The sequence below is a fragment of the Elaeis guineensis genome, chromosome 15 (assembly GCF_000442705.2).
Source record: "Elaeis guineensis isolate ETL-2024a chromosome 15, EG11, whole genome shotgun sequence".
In the NCBI taxonomy this organism is placed as follows: domain Eukaryota; kingdom Viridiplantae; phylum Streptophyta; class Magnoliopsida; order Arecales; family Arecaceae; genus Elaeis; species Elaeis guineensis.
This window is the reverse complement of record NC_026007.2, coordinates 60,414,749-60,433,643: the sequence shown is the minus strand read 5'-3', so window position 1 is coordinate 60,433,643 and position 18,895 is coordinate 60,414,749. Positions and strand designations below refer to the sequence as shown.

The window sequence follows — 18,895 nt, the reverse complement described above, 5'->3', positions numbered from 1 at the left end:
TATATATATAAATATATATATATATATGTGAGAGAAAGTTTCTCTCATCCCTCTCTAAAGTCTTTCTCTCTCTAAAATTGGATTCATTCTCTCTCTACTTTCTCTCTCTACTTTCTCTCTCTAAAAAAAAAATCTTATGAATCTCTTATTAGGCTATCTTCTTCACTTTTAGGGACCTATGACCTTAAATCGGGTTAGAGCCGAAAGGAGAGATTTATTGGACTGATTATCAAATCGGTCATTTCTTTATATTATATAATTTTATTAAAAATATAAAATTTATTAATGATTTAATATTTTAAATAGGACTGTCTGATTCTTTTAAGGAAGATTAAAAGGTCCGGGACGATTGAGGTAAGTAGATCCTATGCTCTTTATTTATTTTTAAATGATCATGTTTTTATGCAAAGAATTGCTATTGATGAAATCATAACTTTTCATAAAATAAGGATCGGCATATGTGATATGCAAAAGCATGTTTTATTATGAGCATTGATTTTATGAATATGTCTTATGAAAATAGCATGATTATGAAACATGAATTTCATTATTTTTCCATCTATGTATATGTATGCTTTAAGAAAAAGATATAATGATTTCAAAGGCTCTCAGATGGCTATGAATGAATCCCTACGGGAAGGTTGACATCCGGAGCTAGCATCCACATGAAACATGGCCCTGCCAGCAGGTATAAAGTTGGCACAAGAATTAAGAACTCTGTCGATTAAGAAACATGACCCTGTCACGAGTATAATAGTGACCTTAGCACGAATATCTGTGAGCAATGTTTTGAAACATGACATGAATACATGATGAAAATAATTTACGATTCATAATTATGAAATATACATGATTTATGTATGCATGATGAGCTTATAACTTGTTTTATTATATGCTCTATGAAATATTTATTTTTGCAATAATTGTTATTTGCTAAATGATGCATTATCATAGAAAATTTATGCTTGATCCGATAAGAAAGCGAAAGTCTACTTACTGAGCTAGTGTAGCTCATATTCTTTTTGTTTTCTCTTTCATGTACAGAGAAATAAGGCTAGGATCGAAGGAAAGAGAATCCAGGCTTGGAGATCAGCAAAGCAAGTTTAAAAATTTTGCTCTAGGAATTCAGTTTATATTTTTGGATTGTAGTCATTATAAATTTTAAGACTTGGATTATTTTGTCTCTAGTTTTAGATGCTCTAAACCAGTTTTGGTTTAATTAAATAATTGGATTGAACTTTATTATTACATTTATTTGAGTTACACCTGTTATTATATTTAAGAAGATGAATTTTGGCTTCGTGTTCTCGTGGGTCCATCCCTCGGTAGCATGGCCGTGTTATGTCCCGGGTTTGGGGCGTGACACGGACTATCTGAATTTGTAATATAGTGATGAAAGATTTATGGATACAGTCAAGTACTTGTGAAGTCGGTGCATGAGTCAAGATGGGATTGACCACTTCTGATTTTAGGAGATAGTGCTTCATTGTATTTCAATTTAGTAAAATCTTGACCAGGATAGTCTTTGTGAGGTGTCATAGGATTTATGAGGTTGAGACATATTATGTATATACTTATTAAGAGTTGATAGTTTAACTTTGAAGTCATCCTAAGTATCGAGGATCAAAGGGATGAATTATACAATAACCATATGTCAGGATTCTTGAATATTATTTTGCAATCATTCGATCTATCCAGATGTCGGATATCATTGCTAGATGGTCACTTCGATTAGTATAAAAATTTATTTTTGTACTACTGGTTTACGTTCAAATCTATGGGGTCACACTCAAATTTTTTTTTTATCTGATCAGATGACTGATCAACGATTGAGAATCATTCGAAGATATAATCATCAATATGATTGATGATTGACCTTATGCAAAAGTTACGATAAAATAATTTGCTAAGAATTAGTAAACTATAAGAAGATTAATTAGCAATTAGATTATTGATTAGCTTAATTTAATTGAATAATGAGATTTGGATCAAGTTTAATTGAATTAGATTTAATTAGATTTGACCCGATTAGGTTATGAGATAACCTAATCGCTAAGGGTATTTGATTTCTGATTTGATCAAAATTTAGATTTAATTAATTTTAAATTAAATTAAGATTTAATTGAGTTGGTTCAATGCCTAAGTAGATTAGGTTTTGATATCTAATTGGATCCAACTTAATTTGATTGGGTGTAGGACCAAATTGGATTGAAACAAGTTCAAATGTATTTGAATTTGAACCCTAGTGCCACCTTATCTTCATGCCATTCTTATGTTCACGCAAATTTTGATTTGTGTGGAGTTTCTCATGCCCAAAAATAAAACTTGCCACTTCTCAACGTTCCTTCTGGATAAGAGATTGGTTGGTCAAGCTTTGAATTCAAAGTTGGTTTGAATTAAAACTAAGCTACCTAGTGATTATCTTATCCTATCTAATTCCCACGCCATCCTTAAGAAGGACTTTGTTTTATGCGACAAAATAGAGGTGAATCACCGTGAAAATAATCAGAGTGTGGGGCAAAAATCAGTGAGAGGGGGTGGGCCTTCAATGCATGAAACAGAGGATATCTGATTCCTCTTGGGCGTGAGGTTCTGAGTGGGTACCCTAGGTTTCGACTACAATTTTGAGAGAAGAGAAAAAAGAGAGTTGAGAGAGTCTTCTTATCTTCTTATTCCACCTCCTTGCCTCCTCCTAAGCCTTCTTCTTACATCCGAAAGAGTCCGTGTGATCAAAAAAGGATGTACAGATCAATCGTCTATAAGATTTTCGTACGAGCTAGCACTCCTGAGAAGATCAATTAGCACATGACTTCGAGTGGATGATTCGTGGAGATCGAACATCCTGTGCGGCTATGAGCAATCAGTAGGAGCCTAGTTTCATGAGATTCAGTTATGGAGATTAGCTACCCATGCTCAAGTGATGATGGGTTTTGAACTCATACTTGTTGTAGATATGATCTATTGCATGCGATGATATGATCATGCTTGCTGATTTTTTATTTTTAGATTTATATATGCATATTATATCATGTTATAGATCCTAGTATAGGTGTTTTAGATCTGATCTATAACATACTAATAAGATTAAATAGTTTAATCTTATATACTTTCATCAAAAATTTTTAAAAATACATACATGAAATGCTTACAATTTTTTTCAATAAGCTACACTCACGCCGGACATATCCATATTTAACCAAATGTGTGTCCCAACATGAGTGTAGGTGTATCCCCATATTTTTTAGACCTTTACCTATATATTTTTCACATGGGTGTATCTTAGTTTTCTTGTAATGTCTCTTCTTTCTCTCCTCTCTCTATCTTCTCTCTCCACTTTCTCTTTCTATAAATTTTTTTCTCTATTTTCTCTCTCTATAACTTTCTCTTTCTTCATAAATTTCTTTTTCTAAAAATTTTATGGACCAGTAGAGAATCCAGATGTCTAGATACACTTGGATTGACCAATTAATCTTGGGAGGGATCTTGAACCTACAGTGTTAGACTCGTTTATCATAATTTTTCACCATCCCTAACCATTTACAAATTTTATATTTGATCCTGATCATGTAAAGGTATGACTGTGCATAAGGTGTCGAGTGAAATATCTTACTTTCAAATTTATAAATTGAGCAGTTTATCGATTATTATATTTGAGTCAATCATTGATAGAGATAAAGATTCTTCAATATGATTATCTATATGTTTATAAAAAATTAACTTGATATAATTGATATATAAACTTTATATATCAATATTGGCATTTTATGTTATTGAATTGACGCTGCTTGAATTATAATTAATTAGTTCTTAATGATTACTGAGTAAGAAAAATATGATTTAACATAATTGATGGGATTTGGATGGTATCTAGGTTAATTAGTCATATAAGAAACGTGGTGTATACGCTGGATCAGTCTCTGACTAAGGTGCGGTATTATTTTTGTTCTGCCACAGATTGAAGCATGAGTTTGACTAAGCTAACACCGAAATCAGATTATGACTTTAATAATATGGATGGGATATGGGCGATATTTGAACTGATTGGCCAATCTAAGAAACATGGTGTATGTGTTGGATCAGCTTTGGACTAGGGTATAGCATTATGTTTGGCTTACCATGGACTAGAATATGGTTCTAATTAATCTAATTCTAGAAAGATAAACCTAAATTTGCATAATTGTAAGCATGGGAAAGGAGAACATATGGACTAGTCAATCATATGTAAAACATGATGTATTAGTCGCGGACTAAGATATTTTGGCTTGCCATGATCTAAAGTATGGTTGTGACTAGTCTGATGTTGAAATCAAATCAAGATAATGTATCGTGTCTAATTGAAGAGTATTTGGACTAGCCAGTATATGTGAAATATGATATTTATGATGCTAGCCATAGATTGAGATGTGGTTGCCAGCTATGGACAGAAACATGGTGTGTGTTTGGCCTACCATGAGCTGAAGCATGGATGGATTTAGATTAGTGCTAAAATAATAATATTGTCTAGATCAAAACTGTGTTAATCAGTTAATGATAAGTAATTTTATTGAATCACTATTGAATATAATTATTGATTTGTCATATGTAATATATTTAATAGAATTGTACATGATGATATTATTCAGTTATCAAATTGATGATATATGAATCTTATTATTTTCTTATCAGTCATATACATTTGTTAAAAGATATTTCATATTCATGCTGGTATGAGTATCGGGGATTCTTATTGAGTTGTAAAGCTCACAATCCTTCTTTCCTTTTTTATAGTTTCAGAATACATAGTTTTGGATAGGTTGACCTAGAGTTCGAGCTATGGAGTCATCTTATTAACCTTGCATGATCTTTAGGAATTATTTCAGGATTCATATGGTTGTATCACATGGTCGACCAAGATGCTGGGTTTGAAGTGTGATACACTATCACCTCCTCCTCCTATTGTTGACCTCGCCTTTGCCCTTGTCCACCCCCACCTCCCTTTTGCCTAAGTTGTCACTATCCATGCCCTCCATTCCCTTGCCACTACCATTCACCACTCTGCCGACCTCCTCGACCTCCATACCACACCTCATCCATTGGCCTCCAAACCCTACTTCTCTGCTCCCTTTCCTACCCATCTTGCCTTACTCTTACATGTATTGGTGCAGACCGCCACATACTGCTTACCCTCAGGTCATCATCGATCAACACGGCCGCAGCCATTGGTGTCCCCTTAGAGCTCCACCCTATCAATTCACCGTTGGCCAATTTTGACCTGTGCTCGATTTGGGTCAAGATAGATTAGATCCAAGCCATGGCACCATGTTATCGCTTAGAGTTGCACCACATCTTGAACATGCACTGTAAAGCATGTTAAAATGAGTAGGTAAAGTGCATCAATTAGAGGAAGTCGATGAGTTATACCATTAAAGAGGATGACATAATCAATTTATTAGAAATGGTTAAAAAGGGAGGTTGAAAAGAGTCCAGAGGAGACACTAGCTCAATAGAAGTCATTCTACAAGAAAGGTTGAGCATGGTTAAGGCCAAGGAGTTCATGGTTCAAGGCCTACCAGCATTTTTGTCTTGATATTGCTAGCGGGAGAGTGGGAGAAGCCTATTTCAAATTTGAAATTAGTTAATAGCCGCTATATAATAGACTAGTGGCTGAAATTAACTAAAACATTCAGACGGAGACACTATTGGTAATTATTAATGTGAATGTATTGAGTACAAGAAAGTGATTTATACAGCAAGAAAAGGCTATCCTTTTTTTTTTTTGGAACATTGAATGCATCTTTTATCTTTTAAATTTGTTACTTTATTGCCTTTGTTTTATTACTAGTTTTAATAGTAGTTTAGGTAGCATTCCTTCTACCAAATGTCCTTGAAATTTCAAGGCACTCAAACCACCCCCGCTCCCCACGTCTTCTCCTCTTGATTTTGGTGGCTAGCCAGTGGCACGCCTGCACAATTGCCCAGCCTGTTTTCTAGCTTGCTATCTTATTTTACCAGATAAGAGAAAAATAACTTTTCACGAGCTTCATTGATGGTGAGGAGATGGAGGGTTTTTTGGCAACCCTAAGGGCGGCACGGTTGGATTTGGTGGTGGTGGCAGAGGAGGAGATGGATGATAAGGTAGAGATGGTGGGAGAGGTTGACAAATAAATCCAATGTTGAAAAAAAATGATGCTTTCAATTTTAGTTTAATTGAATTCAAGTTAATGAGTTCTCGTCCCATACTCCAGTCTGACTTCGATAATTATCTTTCATCTCTGGCTCCTTCCCCATATATTCTTTTATTAGAAATATTTGGGCCACCATCAAAACTTGTTAGAACATTGACTATCAGCTATTTTTCATACTCTTTAGGCTTAAGGATGTCAATAGGGCGGATTTGGGATGGTTAGTTAAAAATTGAAATCAAACGTGAAATTTACCATCGCTCTTTGAAATTGAAATAGAAACAGAATGCTTTTTGAAAAAAAATCATAATGAACACCAAAAAACTATAAAATCAAAACTGAAATGTGTCTAATTTTTTTTATTCATTTAAAAATTTTCACATAAAAATAATAAAATTAAAAATATTATCCATAATTTTCATAGTATAATTCATACCAACCCATCAAATAAATATATTCAAAAATAATAACTCAAATCAAACATCTAACAAACATAATAATCTAAGTAAAAAATATATACAATTATATCAAGTAAAATATTATGATAAATTTTTCAATACAAGTAAATTTTGGTGAACTTCACGTGAAGAAGAACCGAAGTTCCTAATTTGGGGAATATGCGGTCTGGATTGAGTCATTGAGTGGGATAGGGGATGATCCAAATTATCTTATGAAGTTTCTAATTTGAATTCACACTAAATACAAAGGGCATTAAGGGTATTAATTATTGGGTTTTTTTGACTTCGGGCTTGATGTTAGGTTTGGGTTCATATCAGAGACTTCAACAAAACTAAAATTGAAATCAGAATCGTATGGTTTTTATTTTTTAAAACCATCACTGAAGCCTTCCTTATTTAAATTTGGTTAAAATTGCTCCTTCAGTTCAAGGACAGATAAAATATTTGGGTATCCGTCTTTGCTGACAGCCCTATTTGAGCTACCTGGAGAAAGAAGAAGATTAATTCTTGCATTAGAAAAGCTTAGGATCAGCTGATTCCTGTGGCATGAATGGAAAGAAAGGAATGGACAGAAAGTAATCAAAGACAATACTCGATTTTTGGGGGCAGTTGCAATGGATCTAAAAGAAAATTTGCATTGCAGATGACAATTCACACAAAACTTTCTTTGAGGACTTCACTCAAGGGACAACAAATCGAGCTAGGAAAATGAGTTTTGCAAAGAGAAATAAGGTGAGAAATGAAAAGTATCAAGGCTATCAAACTGAGTAAGAAGCTGGCGGTTGGCTCAAGGTCAACTCAAGAAAAACTCCAACAATTTTAATAGACTCGAAACTAATTTCAACTTAAGTCAAGAATGAATTGTCTCCATTAAAGTCAGATATATTTTTCTTATATTATATATACATATATATAATATAATATAGATAATGGATTATTAGGTGAAGGATTTGATTGTTGTATCATTTTTTCTTTGGATCAGTTAAATATTTTTCTTTTTTTGGAAATAAAGGAGTAAAGTTCCATCTACTTCATTAATGAATAGAGATATTTAGAAAGAGAGACTCCAATAGAAAAAGAGAGAGAGAGAGAGAGAGAGAGAGAGAGAGAATAATGTATTGCTTGGTCAATTGAATGTTAAAATATGCTTGAACTGTGCTTCAATCGGGCTTGAAATCGTGCTTGAACTAATGTTTAATTCAAGCTTAAATCAAGAATGATTCAAATCTAAATTGATTTCATCTTTATTTAGGATTATTAAGTCGATCAATTAGGCTATTGTTTATCTGAGTCTGAAATTCAACTCAAAATAATGATAAACAAATTAAGCTTGATTTTAAACTTTAAGCTTGAATTTAATTTTAAAGCAAGCTTTGACCACATCCAAGCTTGGTCAAGCCCTGCTCTATTACACCCTAGCAGTATTCCATGCAGGTCAACCTGCCCAAACTGTCATCCGAAATCTCGCACAGGTTGGGTCGATCAAAATTCAAAACCTGCGATTTGCTAACGCCCGTTCGACCCAGTAATTAAAGCGTTTGAACCGGTCGACGCATCCGGCCGAACCGCCTTTCACCCGTCCGGTTCGACCTCTCCGCTCGAGCCCTAGGATAAGAGGGGACCGCACTTCCCGCGGTTTGTTCTGGGTCACCCGATTCGATCGGACTCGGAGACCGCACAGAGAGTTCTATAAACATCCTGCCGCCGCCTCCTTCTTCCCCTCTCCTTATATCAAGTTAGAGCGGGTCGCGTGAGGGCGATCCAAGTTCCTGTGCGAATTTCCAGCGAGAATCATGCAGGTAATCCAATTTTCTCCGAATTAATTTGTGGCTGTTTCGATTAATACCACTTGATTCCAAAACCCTCGAAAAGTTCTCTGATTTGCTAGTTTTTGATGGTCAATTAAGGCTCTTTCTTGCTTGTGTTATTTGAACCTTAGATCTTTATTGGAAGTAGAAGCGAAGGAAAAATAAGAAGAAAATTTATGGGTACGAATTGAATGCTCTAAAGCCGGCGGTGGTGCCCTTTTCTAGCGTTTTTGTTTTTATGAATTTAGAAACCCTAGTTCTTGTCATTGCTAGGATTGAATAAAAAAGAGTTTGGTACTTACACTAAGTAAAACCCTAGAAATGTTTTTTTTTTTTTTTTAAAAATGAATATAAGCCTTCTTAGTTGACTAATAGGAGGTAGTGAGACCATTTTTAAGGACTTGATTCAGTATTACTTTTGCTTCGATTACTCTTTTTCCGTTATTCTTGTTATCTGTTAGTTGTTGTATCCTCTTTATACATGGTTGGTTGTATTTCTGCTGTTCAGGAGTATTTGATTACTCTGCTTCTAGCTGAATTTGTTCATGGATCTTGTATGCTTTCGCATTAACCATATTTAATGCATGTGAAATGTGGCTATAGGTTTGCAAGATTATTTAAGGTGGGAATACAATCTGATACTTGATATTGTCACAGACAATGCTAAGTTAGTTAATTTTTAAATGATTAATCTGCTTACAGGGGAAATTGATAATCCGCCAACTATATACTTCAGTATGTGAAATAAGTATAGTCACTTTTGGGAAGAAGGTGCAGTTGAGAACTTTGATATAAATTAACTCCACCAGTATGGCTTCGATATCACCCCCATGTGAAATATTTCTTTTGTCACCATTCAGTTTGTCAAACAAATGAAGATGCCCTTCAGTTTTTGAACAGTCATGGACACTCTGATGGATGATATATCTTTTCTGAATTGGACGCTTCAATCTAGTGTATATTGCTAACTGTTTCAGATGACATTGGTACATGGAGTGAAAATATGTGCTGTTATTTTTGGTAGTTTAGAGCACTCTGTTTTGGGTGTACTGAGTCAAGGCAAGGAGATAACTGGTCAGAGATCTGATTAGGAAAAAAGTGGAAGAAAGATTTGTGTAAGTGGAAAATTAATATAATTATCAGGATATGAGCCCAACAGTGAAGGGAACTCCTATTTTTAATGAGCAGGGAGTAAAACATTGACTGATTTGGAAAAATTAAAGTAAGTAAAACAAATTGTTATAGGAAGAAAAAAAAATGAAGAAGCAAGCAAAAGAAATTCAGTTTTTTCCTGTTTCTCTAGAAATATCATAGTTCCTGTTTCTCTAGAAATATCATACTTCTTTTCTTTTCTTAGAAAAAGGAATTGTATATCCGAATTAGTTTAGATACATCAGAAGGCAAAAATTTCAATAAATTCTTATCTCTTTCTTTTTTGAGAAAACTAAGAAACTCATATAGAAATTGATAAGAGGAGATTGCAGTTATGAAAAGAATTGATGCAAGAGGGGGATTTTCTTAGTTTTCTACTGCAAATTCAGTAACATGATGACTTTGGTTTTATCTTGCTTTATGAACCTAATGATGCATTGGCCAAATAAATATCTTCCAGAGCATTGGATTTGGTCACGGATAATTGGCAAACTTGATGGCGTGTAGGACATGACTTTGTCAGTATAGGATTGCTAAGAGAAATAACATGGATGAAGAACAACACGAATATGAGTGCTTTGGGGACTTATTAATGAAGCTAAAGAAACTTACTTTTCTGCCTCTATTAGATGAGGCACTGGTTGATTTTTGGGTTACTCATGTCTGCCTAAATCAATGCATTTCCTATTTTTTTCACCTACTGAGAGGACTATCACAATGCTTCAAGGCAGTCTACACATCCAAGAGCCACATAATAACTAGGTTCTGGTTGTTCTTTTGGCTATTGTGTTCCAATTCTTGATCGCTTTGCTTCTTTTCCATGGAGGAATGGTGGGTGCTTCTTGTACTGGCCATATATATATTTTTATTTCTATTTTACAAATGAAGATTCTGTGGATGCATGAACTGAAATTGATAGTGAAATAAAAGGTTTGTTGAAGAGTAGGAATAGGAAAACAGGTAGTACTGTCAAAACAGATTGGTCCGATCCGGCCCAGCCCACAAGGGCCTAAAATTTGATGGGCTGAGCTGGGCCAGCCTAGACCCAGCCAAAAAATGAGACACAATATAGCTAGCCCAACCCAATTCTTTAAGGGCCGTCGGCCAGGCCGGACCAGTCCATGGGCTTTGAACCTCAAATTACTGAAGAGTGAAGAGTTAAAAAAGAGAGACAAAGAGCTCGAGAGGGAGAGAGACAAAGAGCGATTGAGCCTGGAGAGTGGAGAGAGATCGAGAGTGCTTGAGGGGAGGCCGGAGGCGGCATGGATCTGACTCAGAGAGTGGAGAGACTGAGAGGGCCCGAGGAGGAGCCGCGGTCAGATTTGACTCGAAGGTGGCGGTGCCTTGAGCGGTCAAGCCTGGAGAGTGGAGAGAGATCGAGAGAGCCAGAGGGGAGGCAGCGCGGATCTGACTCGAAAAGTGGAGAGACCGAGAGAGCTTGAGGAGGAGCTGTGGCTGACTTTGACTCAGAGGTGGCGGCGCCGACGAGGAGGGGGTTCGTCCGGAGGTTGGATGGAGGGACATCTGTCGGCGAAAGGGAGGAGGAGCCTAGAGGAGGAGGAGGATCGTCTGGAGGTTGGATGGAGGGGCGTCCATCGGCAGAAGGGAGGAGGGGGCCGGCGTATCTTGATTCGTGATCGGACTCGGAGGTTGGAGGCAGCGGCACCAGCGATGAGGAGGAGGAGGAGGAGGGATCTGTAGAGCTGGGAGGCAAAAGGGAGAAGAACCAGCGGAGGCGGTCATTCTGCTGGTCTGCGGCAGCGGTCGGCGATGTGGGACAACGGAGCTCAGGAGTTAGGGGTTAAAAAATGAATAAGATTTTTTTTAAGATTTTTTTTAAAAAAAATTCATAGCCCACCCAGGCTAGCCCGGCCCAACCTATATTAGCCCTTGGGCTGATGTGGGGCGGGCCAAACAGGCCCGATTGTTATTTGGGCTATTCATATGGCAGTCCAGCCCACCCCATTTATAGGGTTGGACTGGGCCGGCCCTGTGGGCCAAGCCCATTTTGACAGCCCTAGAAATAGGTAATCCTTGTAGTTTCTTGATTAATTTCTGAGCAGTAGAAACAATAAGTAACTCAATAAATGATGAACAGCTCAATGTAATTCTTTCTATAGAGAGCGCAAGAACTGAGGTATAAGAATAGATCCTTAGGGACGAAGACAAAGATGTAGAGCCACAAGACTCCGAAATGAGACTTAGTGGAAATTGAGATGTAGTGGAAAATTCACCATAAAACTAAGAAAGGCAGATGATCAACACCCAATTGGAGAATTGCTTTTAGGTATGGGAAATTGGTGGATGAGAAGTTGATTATAAGCTTTACAAGTTATATTAAAATCAGTAATAGTGGTGATAAGTTCTCCAAGTTATATTAAAATCAGTATCAGTGCTAGGGTTAGAGGAGGGGAGAGGAGGGTTAATCATTAAGTTTATAGAGCTTAAAAGCTCATACAAGAGAACAGTTTACAGTGAAAGTTTGAAGAAAGTATCGACTTACACTTCCAGCCACATGGTTATCAATTACCACTCTGCCTCTGCTCTTATGCAAGCATCAGCACTTGATGATAATGGTCGAGCCTCCTCCATCCTTATCATGATATTTATTGGCAATAAATTTAAGTCAAAATGAAGCCATACACTGGCTAGAAATAACTAAATGCTCTCATGAGAACAAACCACCTTGAGAATTCACTTTTTTTCCCTGGGAACTTCATTTTTTTCCCTACCTGATAACCCTTTTCTTAATGGCTGCTATATAAAAAGGAAGAAAAAAGAAAAAAGAAAAAAATAATTTCTTTGTCAATATATCGAAACTCATGAGTACATTTTTTATGATTACCTTTTACCAATGTACCTTTTTCTGAGTGCTGGTACATAGATCGGAAGATCGTGGTGTATGAACGTAGTGTTGCCCTAACCATCATGTGCATCAAATTTTATGAATCTTTCTTTACGTATGTCACTTCATGATGGACCTTATGATAGCTATATTGCACTTGGTTACTCAACTCAATTGAGACTTAATCCCAAACAAGTTGGGTCAGCTACAAGAATCCTCTTCCACCATTCTACTCGGTTTAGGGCCATGCTTTCTGAGAAATTGGTCATTCTTTACCTTAGCCATCAATGAAGTGGGATGGCAGCACCTATCCTTTGCTTAAAGTTAATTTTGTATAGCCCTTGGTCCAATTGGAGCTTGAATAGGTTCCCACAAGTTTTCATGTCCACCAAAGCAGCTGATTTGGTTATTTGATTTAAGCATGCTATCTATTAGTTCTTAACTCATGTTTGAATGTAGGTCAATTTGTGATTGTGGTGTATCTCCTTTGATATGTTGGGCTACTCTAGCGTCATTATCATAGGATTGATGGTTATATTTGTGCTTTACTTTCTGACATTTTGTTTCATACTTCCATGCTTATGCATAACCATGATCTAACACGAATTCAGATTTTCAGTTTAAGTATTATGCTTACAATTTATGGCTGAACTGACTTTTTTTTTTTGATTTGATATATTCAGGCCAGTGACAGGTTTAACATTAATTCTCAGCTTGAGCATCTTCAAGCTAAGTATGTTGGTACAGGGCATGCTGACTTAAATAGATTGTGAGTGTCCATATCCTGATAAAATATGTCCCATCATACCTACTTTTGTAAATTTGATTAATTTATAGATCTAAATTTGTATATCTCACTTTTTCAATTGGTGTATAGTGAATGGGCAGTAAACATCCAACGTGACAGCTATGCATCATATATTGGCCACTACCCCATGTTGGCATATTTTGCCATTGCTGAAAATGAATCGATTGGAAGAGAGCGCTACAATTTTATGCAGGTTTGCCATTCTTAGACATTTATTCTATTTAATTTTATCTTGTATAGACCTGATATGTGTTCATCTTCCTTCAGACCATGAAGTAACAATAAAGTTTAATATGTGTGTTTGAAGTAAAAAATAGTATGCATAGCTTAATGACTTGATAATTTACATATGAAAATTATATATGCTATAGTTGCTTCGCTTTTGGGTGGTTCACTGATTCAAGATGCATATCTATTAGAAACATGGTATTCCGTACTGGTCCGAACCGACCGGTATATCCCGTACCGTACCATGCCGACGAGGAATCGGTTCGGTTCAGGTCGATTTTTCGAAAAATGATCTAAACCAGACTGAACGAATAGGTTCGGTACGGTATCGGCCCGAACTGGTCGATATCGGACGGTTTGGTCCGGTATGGTGAGGTACGGTACTGGTTCGATTTTTTTTTTTTTTTGGGCTGTTGGATGGGATTTTTTTGAATTTTTTGTTGTCGGTACGGTCCGGTACGGTACTGACCATGAACCAGTACGGGCCTCAGTATCGGTTCTTGAAATTTTGATTAGAAATATATTTTCCTTGCCTTTATAGCAAGGCTCATAAGTCCACAATATATTAGCTAATTTTAGTATTTCAATGCAAAAGCTTGAGCAGGATTACTCTTTCGAAGCACCATTCCTTGATATACTTCATGAAAATTGGTGTTATATTTACATCATTTATGAGGAATCTTTCCAATGATGTTGCATATGAACATTGATATTTTGACACTTTGATTCTTGATGCTTGAAACTTTGGATGAACAAATGCAACTTTATGGATATATATATTTTCTTAGATCATTCTAGACCTGTTTTATTTATTTATATTTTTCAAATACTGGATTTGTCGATCATTCATGAATAGAAATTTGGTGAAATCATTCTGTGTAAATAGCTTACCAGGTATTAGAAATGTTGCCTTTGGAAGTTACACAAGTGCTTCATGTATATTTGCCAAGGCTTGTATAAGTTTTAAATTTAGCATTCCCTTCCCCTCAGTAAACTGGCGTTGGTTTATATTTTTAAAAGAATCTGTAGGAGTCAAGTCATTCACATCAATTACTCTCTGAATGGATCGTTTTGGGATTAGGACTCTCGTGAGAGTATATATGATAGCAAGAACAAGGGACACGTCCGAGTGTTGGTTATCCAACCAACACTGTGCATGAGAGAAAAGCTTGCCCGCTACTGGGTTGGGCTCTGAGGTGGTCCACGATGGCATTGTCAAAATTTATCTACTTTCATCAGTAGGGATTTGGCTTTTCCCTTTGAAGTACAACTCTCCTAGAAATCATCCTCAGCAGCTTTTCTCGAAAATATGGATGCTGATTTAAAAGTTGTAGCCGATGCTTTTATGCCTGATGAAAACAAATAATGATGATTCCCAAGCGAAAGAAGGATGAAGGATGACTTGTGGTATCACCATGTAGTCATCTGCATTTTTGGTAAAAGAATCCCCAGGCTAGGAAGGTGATCTTTTAGCTTAGAGACAGGTTTAGGCCTAATGAAAACAAATGATGATAATTTCCACGTGAGACAAGAATGAAGCATTACTTATGGTATCATCATGCAGTCATCTGCAAGTTAGGGAAAAAAAACCCAGGCTAGGTAGGTGATTTTTCAGCCAAGAGGCATGATACGAAAGGTGACTGAAAGTGCCCCTTGTAGAATATGGTGATGTATGGTGAGAGGGGATCCCTTGATGAGATCTCAAATGTACAATATGTCTTCTAATGATCTTTCCCAACTATCAGTTCTATGGGTTGATTCTTGTGGAATGTTCCAAGAATTAGAGATCTTGGTTTCTAATTCATATGGCACTGCTACTCATTTGATTTTTGCTGTGCTGGTGTTCCTTTAGTTGCATTTCAGTGGTAATGGGTGCCATGTGTATATGTGCAATGTATCAGGATGAAATGCTGCATTTTTGTTACTAACCCTGCATGAAACCTTGATACGTAGGTTATATTAAGGAATATTAGTCTTTTGACTAAACGGAAGGGACTCAAACCATTAAAGGATGAAAATGTCCTCCCATATTTGTGTACATAGTTTTTTTCTTTCGTTGATTTGAATTGCATATTAATTTACTTGATCTTTCTTACAGAGAATGCTGTTGCCTTGTGGACTTCCTCCAGAGAGAGAAGAAGATTGAAATACTTTGAAAGGAAGAACTGCAGCAAATTCTCTTCTGCAGTATATTAGCTTCGTTCGAGGGGCAGAAAAGCATTATTGTATCTATATTGAGCACAGTGACTGTCTTTTTAGCAGGCTTTGAATTCAGATGAGGGATTTGGACGTAAGATAGTCTGTAGTTGTTAAGGTGGCATCTTGTTTTGCTTCTGTTAGGATTTGTGTTGAACATACCATTGGTAACACCTTAAACAGTATTTCAGTGGTTGTTATGAGGATGAAGAACTCTTTATTCTGCCCGTCTCCTCGAAATATTGTCAAGAAGCTCCTGGATGTAGGTTCTATGTGGGTTCAAGTTGTATCTTTCGGAACGGTTTCTCGTCTTTCTTTCTTTCTTTTTTTTTTTTTTTTGATAAAATGAAGAAAATAAGATATTTCCTCCAAAATATATTTCTAGTTAAGTAAAATGTATACATATGAGGTGTGAGGAAGTTAGTAATATAGATTTACAGCACGAAGCGGGTGTAACAAGGTGGAGGACGTCAAAGTATTTAGAGAGAATTTGGTTGAGAATGGAAATCAGAATGGTTTGGAATTGGAATGGTCTAATTTTTCGAAGTGTTTGGTTCGTGATCGAAATTGAAATGAAAAATTAAATTCATAGAAGAAAGCAGGGATTGAGTTTTATATAGATTGATCCATTCTATTTTGAAATCATAATCGAAATAAGATTTCTTTTAAACAAATGGTTGAAATGGGAGTTATACATTTCGATTTGTATTTCAGATCTTCATTCCTTCCAACCAAATACTCTCTTAGTGTAGATTGTGGGATTTGGCCATAGTTATATAGAAGTCTTTTGTAAGAGGTCCATCGGTATACGTAAAAGGGCTTCATGGGATAGACTCGGAATTTCTTCCACCAGCTGAAGTGAGAGGTAGCTGTTGAGAAGGTGATTGCATTTGACAAAGCCATGGGTATGCACCAGGTTTGGGATGGGGAGCATCCCTGTAGTGGGCGCTTGACTGCTTTCCACTCATCTTGGATAGTGTTTGGTTGCTGAAAATAAGATGGGATAAAGATTTATTTTACCTTATTATCCCAAACACACTATGAAATGATGGTGGGTCCATGAGTTTAACAATTTCAGTCAAAGATGCATTAATTGCACCTTATTCTCCTCTACTTGTTTTAAGCTATTCCATATTAGACCATGAAATAACTTATTCTAGATCCATCATGAAAAATAATTTTGCCTTATTCTAGATTAGAGAATAATACCACCTTATTCCTGATGGCCCCATAGATTTCCAATCAAACACAAAATTGAAAAAGGGGTGATGAATAGATATTTTGGGGAATTGGTATTTCTATTTTAGGAATACCATTTTGGCTACCAAATACTATCCCAACAGCAGACAGTTGCTTAGATCTCAGATTTCGATATTAACTGCCGGAGTTCTCCAATGCGCAGGGGATTGAAAAGGTCTTGATAGCTAAGGAGAATCTCATGTTTTTGCTCAAGTTTGACGGTGAAGCCATGATAGGTTGGTGTAAGAAGGTGTGTGTTTTAGGGTGTCAATTGGCTGGACGAAGCTGCAACATGAGCTCTCAAAATGGTCGCCCTTTGCATTCTTTGTCCAATCTCCCATAAGAAAGGTAATTGTCCTAACGGTGTCACGGCAGCAACGGGCTTCAGAGTGGAATAACCTATTATTTCTCTCTTTCTACAGTGACCATAGGGTAACAGAGATGAGGACGTCGAGGACTATAGGCTTTATTGCTTTCCTGTGTGTATATCACCATTCGTGCCAAAGTTTGTGTATATCTCCATTTGTGGAGCATTGTGTTCCAAACCTCGGAAGAATACTTACATTGAAGCATAATATGATCGGTTGACTCACTTGTGGAGTAACATAATGTGCATCTGCTTGTCCATTAAAGCCTTCTTTTTTTCCAAAACCTCAGATGTAAAAATATTACTATGGTAACACAGCCAATTGAACAGTTTGCATTTCCCGAGGATTGGCAGCCTCCAAATGATTTTACCAAGGTGGGATACTACACCGCCGTGCATCACGAAGGTATAGCAGGCTGAGACCCTATAAGAGCGTCTCGGAAGCCAATTCCAAATTTTCTTATCCTCCTTATTCGATAATCTAACTGTAGATAGAACTTGAAACAAAAGATGAAGATTTATTTCAGCTGGTTGGGGTAAGGGGTTTATAAAGTTCATTGTCACGCCCCGAACCCAATACCTGGGTCGGATACGTGATGGCCGTACACTCCTTAGAGCAAGCCCTAAAGAATATGCAAGGCCAAAAATAAATATTACAACCTTAATATCCATAACAATTAATTTCAAATATAATTCATAAAACCTTGCATAATTATAATTTAAATTTCTTCAATTCTCTGATCAGATACTATGACACTCTATTTATCCTTCTGCTCACCCATAAATCCAAGCCATAGCCAATCTAAGTCATCCTGTAACTCTGAGAAGAAAAAGAAAGATAAAGGGGTGTGAGCTTTACAGCCCAGTAAGAATTCCAATATCACACTGATATAGTAATATAGTCTGAAAATAAGGATAAGCAATAAAATATAAAATCTCATGTTCAATATCCAGAATAATGCAAACATTCATAAATTTTCTGTCTTGTCAAAATAGATGCATCATCATATGTTAACCGGTGAAACACTTTTGTTCAACAATTGTTTCATGTCTTATCTTTCATTTCTCTTTTCATAATCACATGACTTTTAACATTTTCTTTCTGGCTCTGGACTATCCAAGTCTATACTTCAGTCATCATCCGGATCGAATCCACTTTAAAAAGTCTTTCAAGACTGTCCCAGGATGAGCTCCTGGCCGGCTGTCCCACGTACCAAAGCCCGTGAGAGGCTGTCCCAGGCATAAGCTCCTGGCGAGCTGTCCCAGGCATGAGCTCCTGGCCGGCTGATCCACCTGTAAGCCAGTGGGGGCTGTCCCAGGCATAAGCTCCTGGCGGGCTGTCCCAGGCATAAGCTTCTGACCGGCTGTTCCACATGACAAGGCTAGTCCATACCATATATCTCTTTCTTTTCATTTAATCATTATGTGTTGATTTCATCAATCAATTCTGTCTTGCATTATGATCAATTCAGATATGTCATATCCATATAATCATGCCATCAATCTCTGATACGTATATATTAACATAACATACTCATGATCAAAATCAAATAACAGTATCTCAGATATAATAAATTCATCGATCTCAAATCCGACAACGCAAAACCAATAATGCAAGACCGACAGTAAAATA

General features: G+C 36.6%; 1 protein-coding gene across 1 annotated transcript; it reads left to right on the top strand.

Moving 5' to 3' along the window:
• The first annotated feature begins 8,263 nt into the window (after positions 1 to 8,263).
• Positions 8,264 to 15,883, top strand: LOC105058116 (uncharacterized protein At4g14342). The gene is made up of 4 exons (XM_010940913.4): positions 8,264 to 8,418; positions 13,108 to 13,193; positions 13,302 to 13,425; positions 15,559 to 15,883. The coding sequence occupies exons 1-4, from the start codon at positions 8,413 to 8,415 to the stop codon at positions 15,604 to 15,606; spliced, it is 264 nt and encodes an 87-aa protein (XP_010939215.1). The 5' UTR covers positions 8,264 to 8,412; the 3' UTR covers positions 15,607 to 15,883.
• The last annotated feature ends 3,012 nt before the right edge of the window (positions 15,884 to 18,895 follow it).